This window comes from Parasteatoda tepidariorum, chromosome 7, assembly GCF_982258835.1.
Source record: "Parasteatoda tepidariorum strain Cologne lab strain chromosome 7, Ptep-v5.0, whole genome shotgun sequence".
Classification (NCBI taxonomy): Eukaryota; Metazoa; Arthropoda; class Arachnida; order Araneae; family Theridiidae; genus Parasteatoda; species Parasteatoda tepidariorum.
Window position 1 is genome coordinate 39,539,016 of NC_141761.1, and position 22,373 is coordinate 39,561,388.

Genomic DNA, 22,373 nt, shown 5'->3' on the forward strand with positions numbered 1-22,373 from the left:
GGAATTTTTTTTTTGCATCAGATGTTTCATCAGATTTTTGATACTTTTTGTGTCGCTGATTTAAAATCTGCAATTTTTTTCCTCCCCATGTTACGGGCTTTATTTTTTTTTAAATTACATTTTCAGTCTATTTTTTTGTCGAAATGCAGAAGTTTAAAATTGTTATATGGGACAGAGTGTCGCGTAAATACTACGGCAAATAAAGTGATTAAGGGTTTATTATCAGATTTAAAATGGCATAGAAAGCATGTTCAGGAAGGTCGTCAAATGTCGCAAAAGGCACTTCCCTATTATGAACTGTTTTTATGCTTTTGAACTGGCCATTACAATGAAGTATAATAGGAAAATTACGAGATTCTTATTTACCTCAATTCTTCTCATTTAATACTTAGTAGATCACAAAGCTAGCAAAACATTCTCTAAATCGATTTCATTCTGCCATTACTCTTTAACAATTTTTCAATAATCATTTAAAGAAACTAACAGTGTACCCGATATTTATTTGAAATCTGTCTGTTTGATTAATAATGCAGTTCCAGTACTTTATATAAATTTTCTTGTGTAAACAATGATGAACTAAATGAAAGTATAAACATGCCATTTACAATCCACCATTTACCAATATTTATTGTTAAATTTTACTTTTTCTAGTTGGAAACGGAATAGATGGTAAGAGCATTTTGATACATTCTTTTTAGAATTTAAATATTTGTTACGAATGAATGTTGTAAAATTTATCAACTGCTCAAGCAGTTTGGAAGGCAGAGAAAGAACAGTTTGATCGCTCTGCTTTCTTTATATTGCTTTCTTTATATTCTTTATTCTTTGCTTTCTTTATGTTATTTATAAGATTAGAAAAACTTTATTCAGCTGGATAAATTATGCGAAAATTTTAATTATATTTTATTGACATTACTGCCGGTGAAAAGATAAAGTTGGAAAAAATTATTACAGACAATAAAAGTACATTTATAAATTTAAATATCACCCAGTCAAGGTGTTAGGTGAGGAATGTGCATTCTGATTGGACTGCACTTTCCCTAATCTCGATTGTTTGTCTTTTGAAATAACGTCTTCTGTTTAAACATAACCAGAAATCTCTCAGAACGGTTTGGACGATATGAACAAGGTGCGAATAAAATGATTTCTGCTCTTCTATCTTAATTGCGGTGTGCAATTATTGTCAATGAATTATCATTAAAAATTAATACGTAATACTGAACTCCACCTAATGCACAATATATTGAAGTAATTTTTGTAATAGCTGAAATAATATTTGACATACATAAAAATACACGAAGGAAGCGAAAGAGAAAATGAATATTAATTATTGGAATTAAAAATGAGCAATATGTTATTAAATTACCCTAAGAAGATTTTTTTTCTGTATTAAATATTAAATTATACTAATGAAATTTATAAATTTCGAAATATTATATGTTTTGACTAAACAAAACGATTGAATAAATATTTCATTATTTATTACTGGAAATCAAATCATTTGATTATATTAAAAATGATTATACGATTATGGTTATACGCATGATTATACGAAAACCAGTTCGTCATAAACAAGGCGAATTTACATATTTTTGTTATTATCATTTTCTCCTAAACAAATCTCATGGCCAAGAGGTAGAACTTTATATTTTTGTTTCTTGTTTTTTTTTTCTTTTCAAATTTGTGGTAGGAATCTGTAATCCACTTACTTAATCTTAGAAATTATTAAAGAGGCTTAGGATTTTGAATTCTTTGCATAGTTTAAATCTGCGATGCATAATATTATATTTTCATTAATAAAAATTAAGGAAAATGCAGTAACTGGTTGCAAAAGCACATATTTCATCATTTCTATTCTAAAATCGTGTTAAGTAGAAGTGCATTAGTTATTATTTGATTATTTAAAACTGGTAGATTGAATACCGATACATTTAAGAATGTTTATATTGTTTTCTGATTAATATAATAATTTCCAAAGCTCTGTTATTGCTTGGACATACAAATTTAAAATATATAATATTGAAAATTTTTATTTTCAGATCTTGCTTGTGGAGGTAAATATTTGTACTTTATATATTTTTTTAAATTATTTTTTTTATTATTGCTTGAAAACTGCTTTGTAATTCTCTCTTTACAAGTATTATTGATTTCAGTTTTTATAACTTGAAAAAAAATATTACCCTTTTTTGGATCTAAGAGGGGGAATAACTTGCTTAATATAACAAAAATATGATTAAATCAGAAAATTGCTTGCATCCAATTTCGATATTAATCGAAACTTTATCTGTAGGTTTTGACATCTTAATTTAAATAATTATTTTAAAAATAGAGTTATAAGTATAAATTGAGATAAAAAAAATTTTAAACTTGCTAGAATCACATTTCAGTTATTCCCAAATATTTATTATGATACTGTACAATAATTAAGAAATTAAAGTTCCAATAGTTTCAAAAATATCTGCAGCATACGAGATTTCCGTTTCAAAGCTAACAATGAGTGAACTTTTTATGTACTCTATATTTTTTATAATAATTTATCTTTTGAAATAAAGCAAATACAATATAAAGGATTTTTTTTTCAAATTTCACTTACTTGCAAAATCATTTTATTGAAATACTAAAACAACTGTCTTAGTAAACGTATGAGTCATTATGCAAAGTATATTAATAATAAAACCTTTGGTAAATTTTGTTCAATGATTGGAAAACACAATTATAGTTTTACCTATAAATGTCAATTATAGGTTATCATTTAACTATAATTGCAAACAACTATATCAACAAATCTATAAATGTTAGCCTATAATTCTAAGCAAAAAATTGAAAGGATGGCAGATTTCATCTACATCTCAGAAACCAACATTGTTCAGATGAAATAAGCACTCTTAGAAGAATATATTATCTATGAGACCTTAATTCACCCTATAGAAAGCTGTAAATTTTGCCATCAGCTTTTTAACTATTTTTCTTGCAATAAATAAATTCAAGTCTAGAGGAATTGGAAAACTTATTGAAATTCTGATCTGATAAATCAAAAATATCTTAGGGAAAAAAATTAAAAGTCTAAAAATTCAGTTTGAAACCCCTTTCCCTAGATGAGTAAAAGAAACCTAAAATAAATTTCAAGGAATGTTTAGTTTTAATTTTTTTAAACAATTTATTTGTTTTTCTTTTTATACCTTTTCTTCTTTAATTTTTATATTATTTGTTTTTATAAATAATTATGTTAGACATTGTGTCTAGGGTTTCATGAGACCTTAACCTCCCTATCCAACTGTCTTATAATGAGTTGAACCTACGATCAACAAATAAAGAATGCTGTTAATTTATTTTAGTAGTTAGTAATGATATATTAGTCTTTAAATCCATTATTTATCTTCTCACTTGATATTTCTTCCCAGTTGGAAAAATCGCTGACGGTAAGATCCATTTTACATTAATCACTATGGTTAAAGTAATAAATTTATTTAGTTAACTAAAGCTTGCTTACATACAGGATTTCTATGCATAATTTTTAAAATGTATCTTAATCATTGTTCTTATATCTGAAGTGATCATTTATCTGAAATTTGGATATGATAGTCTTTATTGAATTATGTCACGTATTAAATTAATCATCAAAATATTTTTTTATTTGAAAATTCTTAACATTATTTGCAATTTTTATATGATTAACAAACATTTTCCTAAAACTTTGCTTAAATAAATGAAATTTTTGATAAAAATAATATGTCGATTGATTCAATAGTCAAATTTATTTATACGCAATTTTTTTATTTATTTATTTTTATTGCAGAGGCTGCTTCAGCAAGTAAGTACTTTGAAATGCTTAATTCAAAAATTTTTATTCATATTTAAATTTTTATTAATGTGATACGTTATGAAAACATCACTTTTTTGTCATAAGTAATAAATAACTTCATCTTACATTAAAAAAAATTGTTGCGTCTTTTGTTTTTTTCAGTCCAGACTGGTAATTATATTTTACTTCATTATATTATAATGCTTTCCTAAATCTATATATATATATATATATATATATATATATATATATATATATATATATATATATATATATATATATATATATATATATATATATATATATATATATATATATATATATATATATATATATATATATATATATATATAACATAATTAAACTTACTTTTCACATAATTACACTGCCTGAAAAATTTAAAGGAACAACTGATTAATGCAAAGTAGCGTTTTTGACAGCAGATCAATAACAGTAAAATAAAGTGTAAAGCAAAGAGTAAAGTATAGTGTAAAGTAGAGTGTAGAGTCCGTGTGTGGTGTTACAATAATTAAGCGCAAAATGTTAGCAAAAGTTTTGAGTTTGTTAACACTTGAGTTTTTACTTTTCTGGATGGGTAGTTAGTCGACCGGAATTTTACTACTGTGCTCGCAATCATGGGATAGTCAAAAATGTCAACTCTCGCTCAAAATAGACAGCTGAAAGTCGAATGCTTTGCGAAAAGATGTTGGTGGTCGTTGTAAGATGACAAGAACTCAAGACGAACGATATGTATTCCTAGCAGCAAATGAGAACAGATATTTTATTCCTTGGCAGATAGCTGCAAAACTTGCAACCGGAACCGGTACACTTGTTTTACCCAGAATAATCTCAAGGTGATGAAACCAAATTAGCTTGCATGAGTGGAAAGCTTTTCCCTGCAACCTTATTTTACCACACCATCAACAAGAAAGATTGCGTTGGTGTAAGGAACAAATTGATAGGGGTAACCAGCAGTTTCCTAGCGTGATGTTCTTCGATGCCCAAGTATTTCAGGCTACGAAGTATTCTGGAGCAAGGCGGGGGTATATTAGATCCAGCAATAGATTCATAAGCGTTATAGGTATGGCCTAGATGTGCCTATATGGGAAGACATCAAGCAAAAAGGCTGAACACCACTTCACATCGTTTAGTAAAGTAACATTACATCCCTGTGGTATTGAAGAGATTTTATTGTGGATCATGTTTGCCTTCTTAGGGGTGCAGTACGTTCAAACGTTCTGTCCAAGGGTGACAGTGCATGATTATTAAGCACACTGAGGAATCGGGCGCATTAGAAGTTATTGACAGTATGAAAGGGCGTTTAAACTCTTCAAACCTAAATATTATAGAATATGCCTAGAAAGTCCTTGGCAGATGTGTTTCACAAGGAAGCCCTTTCAAACCGTGCAGGATCTGAAAATCGCCTTGAGAGAAGAGAGAGATAATATCCCACATGGACTCTTCTATAGTTATGTGGACTACATGAATATGCATTAGTATCCGAGGCCATCAGATATCTTACTAAGATAATATATATATATATATATATATATATATATATATATATATATATATATATATATATATATATATATATATATATATATATATATATATATATATATATATATATATATATATATATATATATATATATATATATATATATATATATATATATATATATATATGTGTGTGTGTGTGTTACAGGAGTTTCACTATTATTTCTTAATTTCAAAGTTATAAGAACACTATAAAATATATAACTTTTAAATTAATATTTTATACTTCAAAAATCAATGCGTAAATGTTTACTTATTATTTTGAGCTTATAATCACTTTTTTGTTTTATTTTTCATATCAGGTAGTGAGTATATCTCTGATGTTTCTGTTTTATCTCTGATGTAAAAAGAAAATTCTTAATATATTTTATATAATTGGTTCACTGAATAAAATATATACATCAAGATGTTAGGCTAGCTATTTAAAAATAATTTGAAATTTGCAGTCGGGAATGCTAAATTTTACTTGTTCAATTATATATTTTTCCTTTTCTTGCATAAGAAGTCATAATAAATATTCAATCGTATTTAAAATAAAATTAAAATTTTGATTCGAATTTATGTTTATTTAATTTTAATAATAAGCATAAAAAAGCAAACGAATGGGATATTATATTTTCACTCCAAATAAAGAAATTAATTTCTTTATTAAATATTTTCCTACTTCAAAATATGTCTAGTAATATGTCTACTAGTAAATAGATCTTATAATATATATGGGTGAGTCTCACGAAATCTGACAATTTACAGTCTCTTGCTCGAAGTTCTAATATTATACTACTAAAAGAACTTTTTTTTAAAATTTTAATAAATAGCATTGTTAGCATTTTAAAATGACTTTGTACTACCATCGACTGTTTTGCACTATCATGATAGTATAAAATTTCATTGAATTTCAAATATCATGACTTTGGTATATCACAAACAATATTTCCAATAATAACTAGCTTTTTCAATATCTATTTTTTTTATCTCAACCGTTGTAAGCATTTCTAGACTATACGCAGAGGGTATTATTTACAAAAACTTCGTTTAAAATAATTATTTTTGTCAATAATTTGTTTTTCACATGAAAATCTGTTATTTACCTGGCAACTTATATTTAGTAATTTATAACCTAAATAGATAGCCCCAGCATTTAATATCTTATGTTAATAGATTGATTCAATACCATCTTATCTGAACATGTCTTATTGCATGAATAAAGAACCAACTTTCTGGTTCAAAATCTATTTAAAAAATTTTTTCAAGGTGAGTAGGTTTTTATGTTGTCATTTTCCTGTCTTCTTAAAATTATTAATAATATAAACTACATAGATTTATCGGAGTTATTTAAAGAAATCCTGGTGTTTTCTGCGGAATGTAAACGTCTTAGACCAAAATGTTAAATTAAATTAAAGTTAAATGCTATAAAATGGCAAATTTGTCATTATCCTGGCTTCGGAATGGCAGGACATTGAAGTGTTACCAGAAAATTTTTTAAACAGCGTACTGTAAAGAGGGAAAGCAAATATTAACCTAATACCAAGTTTATGTATGATTGTAATATGCTTGAATGTACTCAAAATTATTTATTTATTTAATGATTGATTGTTATACACAACTTTATTCTGTACATATCAGCAACAAAAGTATTTTTGATTCTTTCTACAGTGGATAAAAAGAATCAATTTAAGCAATTTATGGCCCATCTAACATAAAGGCTTAAGTTGAGTTACTTACTATTAGCCTAAAATGACATATATGATTAATTTAATATGTCAGCTATAATATGTCATATTACAGCTGATATGTCATATTAGCTTATATGTCATATAGCTAATAAGTCATATTAGCTTATAATATGTCATTTTCCTGGTATTCAAGAATCGGTGAATTTCTATTTTTTTTTTCTTGAGCAAACGTCAATAAATTACACTGCTGTCTGTAAGATATTAATAAATGTAACTAAATAAGTATACAAAAAAATTAGATTATTTTGAAGACTTCAAATTTGAAGAACATTCATGGTCCGAATTGTCATGTTTCCAAAGAATCACCCATATATATATATATATATATATATATATATATATATATATATATATATATATATATATATATATATATATATATATTTCTCAAATAAAATAACGTATCTACACCTTTTTCTTTTTAGATCTCGTTGGAGGAGGTAAGTGATTTATGTGTTAGAGATTTTTTAATTTAACTGCTTATTGGGGCATTTGCGTAGTTATATTGTAATTTTAAACTAATAATTCTCATTTTTATTTTTTACAGTTGCCGACATAGCTGGCAGTAAGTATTTTTTATTATTCATAGTATTTTTTTATTTAGCTCTTAAAGGTTCTAGATTTTGATTTCCCTTAATGTACAATTAAAAATAAATACTTTTTTAATAAGAATATTCATTTCAGAGGGAAGAAATATGAACAGAAATAACAAAATCTACTTCATGTCTAAGTGCTAAAATTTGGAGTCGATTTATCAAAACTCCTACTTTTTTAACAACAAAAAATTATGCGAAAGATTGAATAATGGAAGTGCCAAAATAGTAACTTCAATAACTCAACTCAATTTGCATAATCTATAAAGTTTCATTAGTTTTGTCTGGTGTATATAATGAATGCATTAAAATATGAAAGAAAATAGAATAATTATTAGGATACATCCTGAGGGATGTTATTTGCCGAAGTTTGAATCTGAATTTATTTTTCTCGTATGAAAAAAAACGCTTAGTATAAAACTTTAATCGAAATAAAATTTTGAAACAATAGCAAAATTGAACATCAGTCACATAGTCAAAAAAAAGTCTAATTAATTTACCATACCGTTGGTAAATGGTATTTTTAGTAAAAAAGATCTTAATTATGATTACAAAAACCAAATTATACGGTATTTATCTATTTGCAATTTTTCCATTTGTATGGCAACACTTTTCCCGAAATAAAAAAACAACAAACTTAGCGTTTTTAAAACGTTTAAAAGACATTTACTTAATTATAGTAACTTAAACCACACACATAGTAAAAAAATCTCAAAAGTAAATTTAACCAAATAAATTTTATTTTTGCCATGCTCTAAGATGTCATAACATTTACCAAGTTTTGTCACATATTATAAAATCATGTTTGTTTTAGTTTTACCAAATTCATTAACGTAGCGTTTTTTAAAAAAATTACTGAGCTGTTTGGTGTTTCCCTACTGCCCGAAACACGGTTTACCATGTTTTGGTAGTTTTGATCTCATTTTCAGTGAAAAAGAAATTTAAGTCGTTAGAGTTTCTTTAAGAGCAACATCACATTAAATTACTAGTAGAGATATAAGTATTAACATTTTAGACAATATATATTTTGAAAATTAGTAATAATGACGCTTTTGGAAGTTTTTTACTTAATTTTTTTAATTAATATGACTTAATTTTTTAATTAATTTAGGTACGGCAAATTTTTTGGTATAAATTTATGTCACCGTAATTTCTTACAATTATATTTCTAAAATTGTTGCATCGTTTTTTATAAATTTGGCACAATAACATATTTGAATGCAGGCAAATATAAATTCCTAAGATAGCAAGTTTAAATAAAACGCAAAAACTATATAAAAATGATATAAATAATACGTGCAATGATGTTATCGAACATATAAGGATATATTATAACAGTAGATATTACGATATATAAAATAAAAGTATCTACTTTTTGAAAATTTCGCCTCAATTTAGAAATGTAAAACTAAATTCAGGAGGAAAAAATACGTTTCTAATTCCATACATTGTATAATTTTTATACAACAATTAATTTCAATTGAAAAAACTGTAATCTATATGTTATGAAATTGCATAAAATATAATTTTTACAGCGGCAGTAACAAGTGGTAAGTAAAGTTATAAGTTTTTTGTTGGAAATTTTTTGAATCTTGTACTTGGTGTAAATTTAAAAACAGAATTTTGGTACTAAAAATACTTTGCTTTCGGTATATATTTAATTATTAAATCACTTATATTTGCAAGATGTATTTCTAGAATAATTAATTTTTCAACATTTTTAATGTTAAGTTTGAACTCAAAAAAAAAAGTTTAAACTTTTGGTCCCATCTCTTACTAAATAATTAGAACAATTAGAACCATATTTTCCAGAATCCGGCTAACCCCATATTTTGAGAGTTAAGAATATAAATCCCTAAAAAAAAGATAGGTCTTCTCTGAAGTACGATTTTGGGTCAGCTGAGTCGTCATCACTAACTAATTAGTATTTTTGAAATTATGCCATTGAACCATTAAAATTGAGTCTTAGAGACCCATTAATGAAAGTTTCCTTTTTTACTTAAAATTCCATCATAAGATCAAAAGTTATTAAGGATTGTTTTTGCATTGTCCAAAGCGCAAAAATATTTGAGTACTAAAAAAAGGAACAACTTGCATTTTTCTAGTGAACGAATATTTATTATTTAATTGTTTTTACCTACTTTCACTGGCTTATAGATGCATTAACAAATAGTATAAAATAAAAAAATCAAACTAAAATGAAAAAAAGAAATTAAAAAATATGATCCAATTCAAAATGAAGAAAATTGTGATCACCGCCAGGCTATCTCTGGTTACCCATTACCAAAATGGGTGTTATCTAATATTTTTCGGGAAAGCAAGTTTATGGTGTTTTCATCTTGGACATCTTTAACTGTTAATCCTGAGCTGCTCAGTACACAATTTCACAGACATATTTAACTATACACCTTACACACATTCTGTGTAAATTCTTTTGATGACTGAATAGACATTGAACAGCCAATCAAGATCAATAACATTTTTGGATTGGTACAATGGTGTTTGATGGAGATAGTAAGCTGCATCATACCGTTTCGGATTCACAAGTTCGTAAATTAAATTTGATTTCGAAGCTAGGTATTTTGTTTAATTTTATATGAATAGTGAATGTACAATTTATATTGCGTATTATCTACGGTCTTGTGCAAATTATTGGGTACGTTGACAACGGATCTTTTTATCCCTAACTGGTGATCAACACCCAGTTCTCGTATTTGCATCAAATGGGTTCGGAGAGTCACCGTTCGCTCTTCGGTTGGGTACAATTCTCTCAACCACTCTGATCCCACAATTGGCATTACATATTTATTTTCTATCCTTTTAAAATATCTTTCCTTTCTTAAGTTTATTTTTATTAATAGAATTATATTTAAAATAAATCAAAGACTTAATCTTTTAAAACGAACGTAAAATATTTATTCTTCTCTTATAGATCAATGTAACGGATACTTTTTATTTCATTACTAGGCAGACTTATTAATTCACTGTCGCCTCTTATGGAAAACAAAATCTATTAATGACATTTTATTCTAAATTTCTAACCACTAAATGTTTCTGTTGCATGGTTGTAATAATTCTCATAAATTTGTTGGCGACTCGTGATCGCCAAGGTGCTCTTTTAAACCCAATATTGATATGCTGGTAGGCTTTGTTTTGACTATGGTATATTTTGATAATTCGCCAATTTTGGATCTCCTACCCATACTTTCTCTGTCCGTTAGGAATAAATATATAGACTTCTAATTTCAAATTTTGGAGGCTGGGAGTGCCCTTACGGGCCTCCCCAGTCTCAATACCTAACCGTCAGAAAATGATATTCTGGTTGTATGATCTCTCAATAGAGAGTATTCTGATTTTATCCTTTTTATTAAGAAATGGCCATTCTCTATCATGCAAAATTATGCTTAATAAAATCTAAATTTCATGAAACAATTTGTATATTCTTTCCTGGAGACTGTTAATTGCTTAATCCATTCATTAATGGCCAAAATGAACAATCATGAAGTTATTTTCCACTATACTAATATTGGCGGCTACTGGTGGAGAACTACCTCCGCCATAACCACTTTGGCACTTTTGTGAGGGATGGGCTTCATGTTTCCACTTGCGAACGGAATCATTTCGTTTTTCCGTTTGTCTGTAACTCTTGAGGTATTCCCGTCTACATTCTTTGACCTTGGCTTTTTCAGCCTCCGTAAGTTTAGGCCTTGCCATCGTTTTTTTTCTTGCATCAACTATAACTTTTGAGACCGTGTCTATCAATTTGGATCCTCTTTATTTGTGATATTCACCTGAATTAGAGTTGAAAACGATCCAGTTTGAACTGTAGTTTAGAATTCTTAATAAAATAATGTAGTTTGATTCTTAGTAAAACAATAAAAGCAAAATTATCGTTCAAATTATGAAATTCTGTTTAATTAACATCTCAAGAAGTATTTATAGGATCTCTCTGGTCCCATATCGCAAAAATAAGCTCACCAACTCAATGCATAACAAAATTTAAAGTGAAAAAAATAGATTTAAAAAAAATCAAACAGCAACAGTCGCCATAGCAACGCATGCGCACGGTTTACTATTACTCTTGAGTAGTGTAGTTGAAAAGTGAGGACGCTATAAAATCCAAACCAAGACCCATTTTGCAAATGGTTAAAAATTAAATAAATAAACAAAGAAATAAATTGAAATGCAAACGATTTCTTAAATAATTAAAATCTGAATGCTTGAAACAATTTTGTTTTATAAAAAATTCTATTTTTTTACATTTAAGCAGATTTACTTTTTAATAAAAGCATGAAGCATCAAAAAGCATAATTTTTTGTACATAAATCAAGTAAAAGGGATATATGCACATGCATTTAAAGTTTTGCGAAGATGCCGGTCGATGTATCTCGAGGTCAGGGAACTGACCTCGAGATCTAGCGCTCGAATCTCTGATAACGCATTGAAGTTCTTTTCTCCTCTTCACATAACTATTTGTTCTTCTTAATGTGGGAGCAACATGGGCCCACCGAATTAGGTGCCCTTAAGAGGAAAGCTCAACAAATCTGCCCTTTTGATATCCGAATGACAAAAGTTTGTATCCAGATGGCCATTTTGATATAAAAAACGGTTTTTTGAAGGTTAACAATGATGTCTTGGCAGGAAACTAAGAAAAAAACGAATTTTTTTTCTCTCCATATTATGTTTTTTTTAAACTTAAAATATAAATTTTTTCTCACTTTCAGTTGCAGATACACTCGGTGGTAAGTATAAAAAAAGTAAAATTTGGTATTTTAAAATTTAAATAAAATTTAAAAAGTAATAAAAACAATGGGGAATGAATAACTTGATTAAGCGAAAGTAATTGAAGGTCTTTTTAAAATGCTAGACAACCCTATTTCAACAACCGTTTTTGTTGATATTTTGTTTGGGATAGACTTATTATTTGAGGCAAAAAAATATGAAAACTTAATATTTCTACGAATTCTGTTAGACTAAATGCAAAGATTTTGATATCAAATTACTGTTAAAAGTAAAAAGAGCATTGAGTGCAGCATCCGTACACTGAGAAAAAACCTAATAAAAAATCAGCGATGTATGGTAACGACATTTCTGCTAGAGAAACTTAGTTTGGGATAATAAAGCCAAAATATAAGGTGAATAAATTTTCCATTTGGTACTTTTTCCGTTCACTTAGTAAAAATTTACCTTAAAATCAGGTTTTTATACTTATAATGCTCATAAACACACGTTTATTAGAAATACAAACCTGAAAAGTAAATATAACCGAATAAATGGCTTTCATGATATGCTCCAAGGTATCATGATAAAGTTATCCAGCTTTACCACATTTACGAAATTTTATCACATATTATAAAGCCATATTTTCTTATTGATTTTGTAAAAATCAATACTAAAGCTACGCCTGTAAAATTATGGAGATTTTTTGTTTATCCATGGAGTTAGAAGAACTGCAATATTTACCTGTAAGTAACTGTAAGTTTTAACCGTAATTTTTTTTCTCAGTGTGAACTCCATTTTAATCATAACCTTGTGCCACTAAACCCTACATTCAATCAACCAATCAGGCATTTTAATCATAAAAGTTTATACTGTGGTTTTTACAGTATTATCTATCTAATCAAATTGATTGAAGGATTTTAAAGTTACTATTACTATAAAAATTATAGTACATCAGTTTTTTGGCTTCCTAAGACTTTATATAAAAAATACTGGCACCTTGAGAGCCCTTAGCTTCTACTATAGTTTGATACGGTGTTAAAATACAATACCAAGATACAATTATTTTTAAATCTTAAACAGTGAAGGAATGAGTTTGGAATTTTGGTCAGGGCATTTGATTTGATCAGAAATAATTAAAATAAATAAATTAATATAAAATTATCTGACTTAAATTTACAAATCTGTATAATTATCAGTTAACCTTGACTCTGCTCAAAAGAATAGCAATCTCGTAAAATATTTACTATATAGTTAATTTTATAACGCACTTAATATAATAATATTATAATTAAACTTACAATTAATATTATAATGAAATTATATTGTTAATCACGTAATCACACTATATTTTAGTGTGTCATATTTTATGAATTTTAAAATTTTTCACAAAATTAAAATTTTAAGAATATTAGAATAAAAAATTACAAAAAAATAGAAAATTGCCATGTTTTAGGTGAAAATTAAATTATGTTACATCTAACTGATCAAATTTTTTTTTAAACTTTTTCAAATTTTTTATTACAGCTCTTGTTGGAGGAGGTAAGTAATTGCTAAATCGAATCGCAAATATTAAAATTTTCCTTCAATTCATTATTTTCTTAAAAACTAGAGAAAATACTCATAATTACTTCATAAGAAAAGTCGTTATGAAAATATTATTCAATGAAAGAGAAGATTTTTAAAACACCTTGAACGAGAATCTCTTCAACGGTTATTGTTTTATAGACAATTTTAAAATAAAAACTGTAAAATGACCAAATAGAACAGCTCTTCTTAATTTTGACACTTTACCTTTCTATCAATTGTGTTTATATTTTTAATACAATATTTAAATTTTTAGCGAATAAAGACATTTTCAAAATTTTTGACATCTGCTCTGCACTTCCCCTTAAATTTGCATCCTAAACCAATCTCTTAAATAATAGAAAGAAGATTTCGAGGTGCAAGAAATTAAATGAAAAACCAAACTATTGAACACACGTTGTTATTTCTGATTTCTAATTTCAGATTTCAAAATTATTTAGCACCGAAACCAATTGGACATTTTTATTTATTCAAAACGTGATTCTAATGTTTTTCTTCGTATGTAAAAATATTCAGAAAATTTAATTCTAATGTTTTTCTTCAAATTCTTCACCCAATGTTTTCTTAATGTTTTTCTTCACCCAAACCATTCATTTGATTTTGATAAAATAATTTATCTTGGATAAAAAAATTCTTAAAAAATTTGAAGCTTCCAATATATAATAGTATTCTGAAAGAATACTGGTTAAATAAATTTGAACTAGATATAAATAAGAGATAAACAATAATCATATAAGATAAAAAAAAAGAGTACGTTTTCACATTTATTTCAATTTTGATTGAATACATTAGCGTACATAGCAAATGTGAATTTTGAAAAAGTAGCACAAAAACTGATTTTAAGTCAAAAATGTAAAAATAAAATTACTTAACCATTTAATTGACTAATTGTTTTCATAATTTATAGCCGCCGGAGGAATTGGTTGTAAGTATTTTTAATTTTAAAGTATTTTCAATGATTAGGAATATAAAAGCTATAATAATAAACTTAAAATTTTACTTTTTCAACTTTTTTAATCCCAAAATAAATTACTATTTAAGGAACGAATTTGTTTTCTAAAGATTGTTAATTTTATGAATTGCGGACATATGGCTTGATAATCACATAAATATAAATACTTAAATTTTTATAATAAAATATTTATATTTTTCGATTAATTCGTAAATAAAGAAATTTAATTCAGATAATTTTCAATTCTAGCTGTTGTAGGCAATGGTAAGTTCCAATGATAATTTTGAACATAGTTTTATAACAATGAATTGTATCTGTACTAAGAAAGCATAAACAACTCAGCAAACAGTTTCAAAGTTTTCAACTGGAAGTAATTTGGAATACGTTTTCTTGCTTTTACAATATGATAAATATGTTGTTAGGAATTAGCATTCGAAAACTTACTTACAATATTTATTTTCACCGTTTTCAAGAGAAATTTTTTTTTTATTTCGTTCTGATAGTTTCTTTTCATTCTAAAAAACACATGTTAAGAAAAATGTTGTATTGTTGTTCATGCGCACGTACTGTTTTCGTGAAACTCCCTGAGGCAAGTTTCACCCTAAAACACGTAACTAGAGTAAAGCTATGATTGATGAGTTGCAAAAATCTGAAAAACTTTTATTTCAAAACTGTTCTTAAAGAAAAAGAAAAAATTTTACTGAACTGAACGATATTCTTATTATAGCAATATACTTTTAAATGATCATCTTGCAGTAGAGAAACATATAAACAAGATGAGTAAAAAGTAAGATATAACAATTAATAATGCAGCACTCTTATTGGCTTAAATAAAGTGTTCTGTTAGTAACTATCACATGGGAGAGAAGGAAGAGGGTTACTATGATTCCAAGAAGAGCAAAAAAAAATAAACCTTCCTGCGTTGCATTGTTTGATAAGAATTTAATCTAGCTAATTCTAGCGAGGTTATTATTATATCTATAATAGTTAAAAAGCGTTAAATAGCGAAATTGTAAATTGCTCCGTAAAAAGTAACAAACTTTAGTTAATTTTAAAAAGTGCTCCATAATATGTGAAATATTATTTATAAAATGAAATGCTTCTGGGTAAATATATTATATTATTTACTGTCATTCTGTATTTAAAAATTTAGATTTTAATCCATTGAAATATTATTTTTAATATTTATTTTACTTTAAAATCGTATGTTGGAAAACGAAAAATAGTTGGGAAGAGCAAAATTTGTTCTTATGCGCAAACATATTGAATTACATTATAAAAATAGATTCAATAACATTGAATTATAAAAGATTCAATTTTTTTTAAATAAATTGAATATGAAGAGTATTTAAAATAATAAGTATTCACGTTGCATAAAATATGAATACAATTGGTAAAATTCCCGATTTTTCTTATTTTATGACATTGAAATTTATATATTTTATTTAAATAAAAACAATGAAGATCTTATGAAAAATAATATACTTTAATATCATGTAAATCATATAACAAGTAAAATGTAAAGACCTTCTGAAATTTGATGCAAATATGTAAACTTCAGCAATGTTCCAACTAGTATTTCTTGAAATATTTGAGTTTAGATAGTTCATTATAGCTGAGATCTTCGAAGAATCTTAATGAAATATTCAAGATAAATATTTATTTTTAAAATGTATTTCTAATCTAACCATTTTTTTAAACTGTAAATTTTTAATGAAAATTTATTATCACTTGTATGTATATCTGTTCTAGTAATAATTACATTCATGCGTTCTTTAAAATTCCAGCTGTTGGTCTACTTGCGGACTTGTAAGCTCGATATATGGTAAATAAATTCTCGCTTTAAGTATTTTATTTAAATATTATAAATTTTAACACTTTTTTGTTTGTCTACCAATTTTCGTTTTATTCTATTTACTTATATATTTTGGTTTTTTATTGGGGAGGTGGGGCATTTAAGAACTACGTCCGCATGTGTAAATGTACCACTTAAAACATAACCGGGAACCTTAATCTACTTTTCTCTTGTACCCGGCTAATCGAGAAATACTGAAATGATTTTTATTAGGAAAGTAAGAAGGATAAATTTTAGAAATATGAAATAATATTGCTAAAAAGAATATCATTTTCAAGCAAAAAGTATTTCAATTTCAGATATTAAATAAATAATTTTTCTTATTAATCTACATCACTTATTATTAGAGACTAATAGAATATATTTGATAATAAATGCAGAAAAGCTTGGACAAATCTAGCAGCTTGGAAAAGACCAGCAGCAAAATTGGAGTTCACGGACTACTTGTTACATGCTGAAATTGAAAATTTCGAATTATAAATAAATGAAAATAATTGAAAATAATTGCTGTTATAAACATTACACTTTACATTTATTATGCAATTTGCGCTAATTGATTTACATTAGCAATAAAATACATTTCCTAAGAAGCTAAAATTCCAACTTTTCACTCACCTTATTATTATTTTGTATCATTCGTTACACGCAATGTAGCATTAAAATGTAATATAGCATATGAAAAAATTCTCATACATTATACTAAAATATTGCTGCTTTCTCACTTAGAAGAAATAACTGTAATATTTCAATTTAAAAATTAATTTTAACGTAAATAAATCTTCAAAATCATACTGAAAATAAAATTACCTTTTAAGAAAAATAATAAATTTATTTTTTGATTAAAATCAGAAATATATAAAAAAGTATAAAAATAAAGAAGAATAAAAATAATCAACCGAAAAAATATTAAACATAAAACTGATAAAGAATATTTAAATTCAATATATCATTTTAATCAGCAATTAACATATCGCACCCTGGCAAGAACAGTTTCATAACTCTAAAATGCAGCACATGAGAAAAATCATCTTAATACTAAAAAACTTATTCTGAAGGAGCACAATCTTCTTATAAATTTCAGTTAAGTATTTATGGTGGTAAATTCTTTTGTACTCTTTTGATTTGCTGATGGGCACTTCATACATATTTTTTTTATTGCCATAACCACGAAATTGCTGTGTTTTTACTTGTGCCACTTTTCTTACAGGGGTGTGATAGATTTTAATTAATAATTAATATCATTTAATTAATCATTAACGTCAGGGCTAACATTATCCCTCACAGTACATATTTTTATTGCTGGAAAAGCACTTTGTTCTAAGCCCTAAAATATTTTATTGCGATTTTCTTTTTGCAATATTAATGATTTTTTTCTTTTTAGTGACAAGGTATAAGTGATAGTAGTTTTTCATTGATAATTTTAAATTCTTATAGATGCAACAATGTGTGATGAAATATTTGTAGTTATGTTTGCTAAAGTTGTTAGGTCAGAAGAAATAATCCTTTTTTTTTCAGATTTGAGAACGTGTTCGAGACATTGCAAGACGTGTGCAAGAAGCATTCTAATTAAAATTGGATTTTATGTAAAATAATGAATAAAGTATGTGTTATTAAATAATTTGCTGCTGTAATACATTTTACTAACACCTTAAATTCTTACTACATATTACATTTGATTTCATGACTGATTTTAAAAAAAAAAATTATATTTTGATGTCTGAGAGTTTTACATACGAGTATTCTTTATTCTTAAGTGAATAAAACAATTTTAGGAATATTCGGAGCTTTTTATATTTAAGCTTAAATGTCCTAAGTCATTTTTTAAGATATAAGAAAAATGAGGCCATAGACAGGCAAAATATGGCTACTGACAACCAAAATATGGCTTTAACTTTTTCTGAATAAGGAACCCAGAATGGATTTTAAACATGAGTAGTAAGTTGGATTTAATACCAAGATCTTCATGGAAAAAGTTTTTATTTTACAATTTTGAATTTGTCGGATAAACAATTAACTTTCTACTATTAAATAACTACTTTAAATTTAAACAAAGATGACTTAAGTTTATCTTTTTAAATTAGAAAGGCTGCCTACTTTTTCCCCTATGTCTACCCTCACATTGATATTCGCTATTCATATATCGAGGACAGATGTGCTGACCACTCTTTCTGGGGCACCATTTTTGGAGGGCTAACGTTACCCCTCATGGTATGAAGGGCATATGGAGGACACAGTATGAAGGAGAAAGAGAAGATGGAAAGAACGTCCATGCCTGTAACCGGGACTGGAATCCGGGAGCTTTCTGACCAGAGGTCAACTCCCTGAATAATACACAGGATTTTCAGTACATGATGCATTCTTATACTTCAGAAGTTCTAAATTTCTGTAAAACATTGTTACAATTAACGATTGTATCTGAAGTACTATAATAACTACACGTACAGTGATGAAACAAACGCAATTGATACTTTTATTACGTATGTAGCTCGAAAAAAATTAATTAAGCAATTAAAATGTTATTAAAATTGCTTCATAAAAACATTCGACTAAATAGTTGGGAACATGCTTAAAAATGTGGTACTGCACACCTCAACAGTTTGGTAGTTTGTTTGGTAGTTTGACTTACCATCAGTTTTTTACACTAAGAATATTAGCGTGTATACGATAAATACATCTATATGTAACATAACATAATGGTCTTACCCGGTTTCCCATTGTTATCTCTGAATTTTTATAGGCAGGAAAATCGCATGGTAGGATCCATTTTTCCCACATTAATCCTATTATATTCTGGTTCTTATCAGCATGAAATCAATGGATGCCATTAAGTTATTGTTTTTCTTATAAATTTTTTTGTATCCATAATTTTAAATTATTTGTCTGTAATTTTTTTTTTTATTATACTTTGCTGTCATTACGGTTTTAATTTGACTATTTTCAAAATTAAAATAATTTCAAGAGTAAAGGCATTGCTTTTTTATTGCAGCGTAATTCTGTAATATTATTGCTCCGCATTTTTAGATAAACTTATTTAAATCTACGTCTAAACATATTGATTATATTAAAATTAATATTTTTTGGGAAAATTATATTATTTTACAGTTCGAAATTACAGTTACAGAGCTTCCTTTGATTAAAATTTAATGATCAGCGTTATGATCTATTCTATGCAATGCATGCACAGATAATCTATACATAATAATAAACGCGGCTGTGTGTGTGTGTGTCTGTAATCACAATATATCGCCCCAGAAGCCTCGCCCGGGCACGAAACTCGGCCCATAATTGTGTTTTGACAGAAAGAAGTATTTTTTTTTCTTTTTCAAAAATTTTGATTAGTTATTTAGTTATCAGTCATTTTGTAAGTCTATGCTTTTCGTCTGCTTTTTCGTCTTCAAAGAGCCATATTCAAAAAACTATTAAAAAATGCATATACTTTTCCCCACTCTTATAAATGTATGCTAATGCGAACCTCACAATTGAAATATTAATTTTCGACAACTTAAACCAATAATATACGAAGGAATTAATAATTTAATTGTAAAGTTCGCATTAGTTTACATTTATTAAAGTGGAGAAAAGTTTAACTTTTGTATTAAAAATGTGGCAACATATTCGATACGTAAATAGAACGCTTCGCTTTGATATATTTGTCGCTGTTCATAATTGTTATAATAAGTTTTTCTTCTTCTTTCCACGCTCTATTTTTTTTTTCTTAAGCGAAGATGATAATTTTTATAGCGATATTGTAGTACTTTGTACAACTAAAAATTCTTTTCACAACACTTTAAAAATATTTACTTTATTTTCTTTATATATACAGAGAACAGTCGGCAAAGAATTCGATTAGGTTGAAAAACATTTCGCTAAAAAGGAACGAATTCCAAAAGAAAAAATAAACAACTTAAAGAATAAAAATGCTGATGCCAGCCAATTTTTTGAAAGTTAACTTAGAAATAACAAACCAAACGATGTTAACAAAATGACGTAGAAAGCGCAACTAGATCAAAATTATACAAGCACAACTAGATCAAATTATAATACCTGAGTGCTTGACGTAACAGATATAGAAATAGAATTTGATACCATAAAAAATTATATGGAAATAGAAATTGATACCATAAAAAATTTATTCGTTTTCGTGTTCTTTTCATGTATTTAGCATTTTAGTTTTTTTTTTCTTAAGCGTTGTAGCTATATAATTTCAAACATCCTCAAGAGCTATAACACATCTGCAGCAGAACTGGATATGAAGACAAAATTGCTGGACAGGAACACTTTAATTGTCCACTAATCTTCAGATTTCCTGCTATGTTTTAAAAAACTTTATTTGTGAAAACCTTCAGCGTGGCGGACAGCTGGCCGCCTTAGGCGGCTAGTACCTAATATATTAGTCTGTTTTGCAAGAGAAAATATTAAATTATGGTTGAAAACTCACAAAATTTTTATTGAAAAAATATTGCTTTCAATATTGGCAGGAAATGTGATTTTCACTTGGAAATGTTGTTGGAAATTTTGGTATTGAAAATTAAAGTCTTATTACCACAAATAGAAATCTGTATAGTAAATTTTCAGGAAAAAATGTTTTCCACGCTGTACTCAGAAGAATCACGCTACTCTGAAGAATCATGTTTATATAACCGACGTTAACTTCAGAACTATTGTCACTGCTCGGACACACGTCTAGAGACTTCGATTACATCATTTCCCGCCCTGAATTTGATTGTACATAATTTCATGCGTTTCCTGTCGATAAACCGTTGTACCAAACGTGATACGTATCAAAACGTACCTTAGTGTAAATTTTCAGGAAAATGTTTTATCCATGCTGTTCTCAGAAGAATCACGTTACTCTGAAGAATCATGTTTATATAACCAAAATTAACTTCAGAACTATTGTCACTGCTCGGACACACGTCTAGAAACTTCGATTACATCATTTCCCGCCCTGAATTTAACTGTACATAATTTCATGCTGATAAACCGTTGTACCAAACGTGATACGTATCAAAACGTACCTTAGTGTAAAGACATTTGAAAAGAAAAGAAATGTCTTTAAGTAAATTTTTCTAATTTACAAAATTGTATCAAAAGTTGTATAATATATACATAGTATAACAACAAAACCTAAAAAGGACTGCATCTGGTGAAAGTGTTAAAAATTGAGCCAACCTAGATTTTAAAAGTTCAACAATCATACATACAAAAAGATATCCTTAAAATTCCTAGAAGTCCTATCCCTTTTCTTAAAATATTTCTGGCTATCCTTCATAATATTTAAAGTGGTTTTGACCTTAAGACTCGACGGATTCAAGGAATTTAAATGATTATATAAAACCTTTTGACTCAAATGATTATTGAAACTTTTGAAATTTTTTGACTTTTTAATTTATTTCACAGATTTTTTTTAATATTGACATGCAATTTAAAACTTATTGTCAAAAATAAAAGGTGAGTTACATTAAACATTATTCCAAGATTTATTTCTGAAATATTAAGCTTATAATTACAAATCTGTTTTTGCGAAAGCTGTTATTACTATATATTTGTGATTTTAAATTCAATTGAAA

The 22,373-nt window shown here is 27.0% G+C and overlaps 1 protein-coding gene across 2 annotated transcripts in view; it reads left to right on the forward strand.

Moving 5' to 3' along the window:
* LOC107438807 (uncharacterized) overlaps positions 1-18,421 on the forward strand; it is a 33,824-nt gene extending 15,403 nt beyond the window's left edge. The window contains exons 17-30 of one of the 2 annotated variants that reach the window (XR_015435464.1): positions 652-669; positions 2,040-2,054; positions 3,402-3,419; positions 3,797-3,811; positions 3,965-3,976; positions 7,523-7,537; positions 7,645-7,662; positions 9,226-9,240; positions 12,415-12,432; positions 13,937-13,951; positions 14,904-14,921; positions 15,181-15,212; positions 16,736-16,773; positions 18,319-18,421. Coding sequence is in view for 1 of the 2 variants with exons in the window: in XM_087167705.1 (XP_087023831.1) it covers positions 652-669; positions 2,040-2,054; positions 3,402-3,419; positions 3,797-3,811; positions 3,965-3,976; positions 7,523-7,537; positions 7,645-7,662; positions 9,226-9,240; positions 12,415-12,432; positions 13,937-13,951; positions 14,904-14,921; positions 15,198-15,212; positions 16,736-16,761 (218 nt within the window). In the remaining variant the exon portion in view is untranslated. The remainder of the gene's footprint in view (positions 1-651; positions 670-2,039; positions 2,055-3,401; positions 3,420-3,796; positions 3,812-3,964; positions 3,977-7,522; positions 7,538-7,644; positions 7,663-9,225; positions 9,241-12,414; positions 12,433-13,936; positions 13,952-14,903; positions 14,922-15,180; positions 15,213-16,735; positions 16,774-18,318) is intronic. The other variant, XM_087167705.1, reaches the window with a different exon arrangement.
* Positions 18,422-22,373: the final 3,952 nt, after the last annotated feature.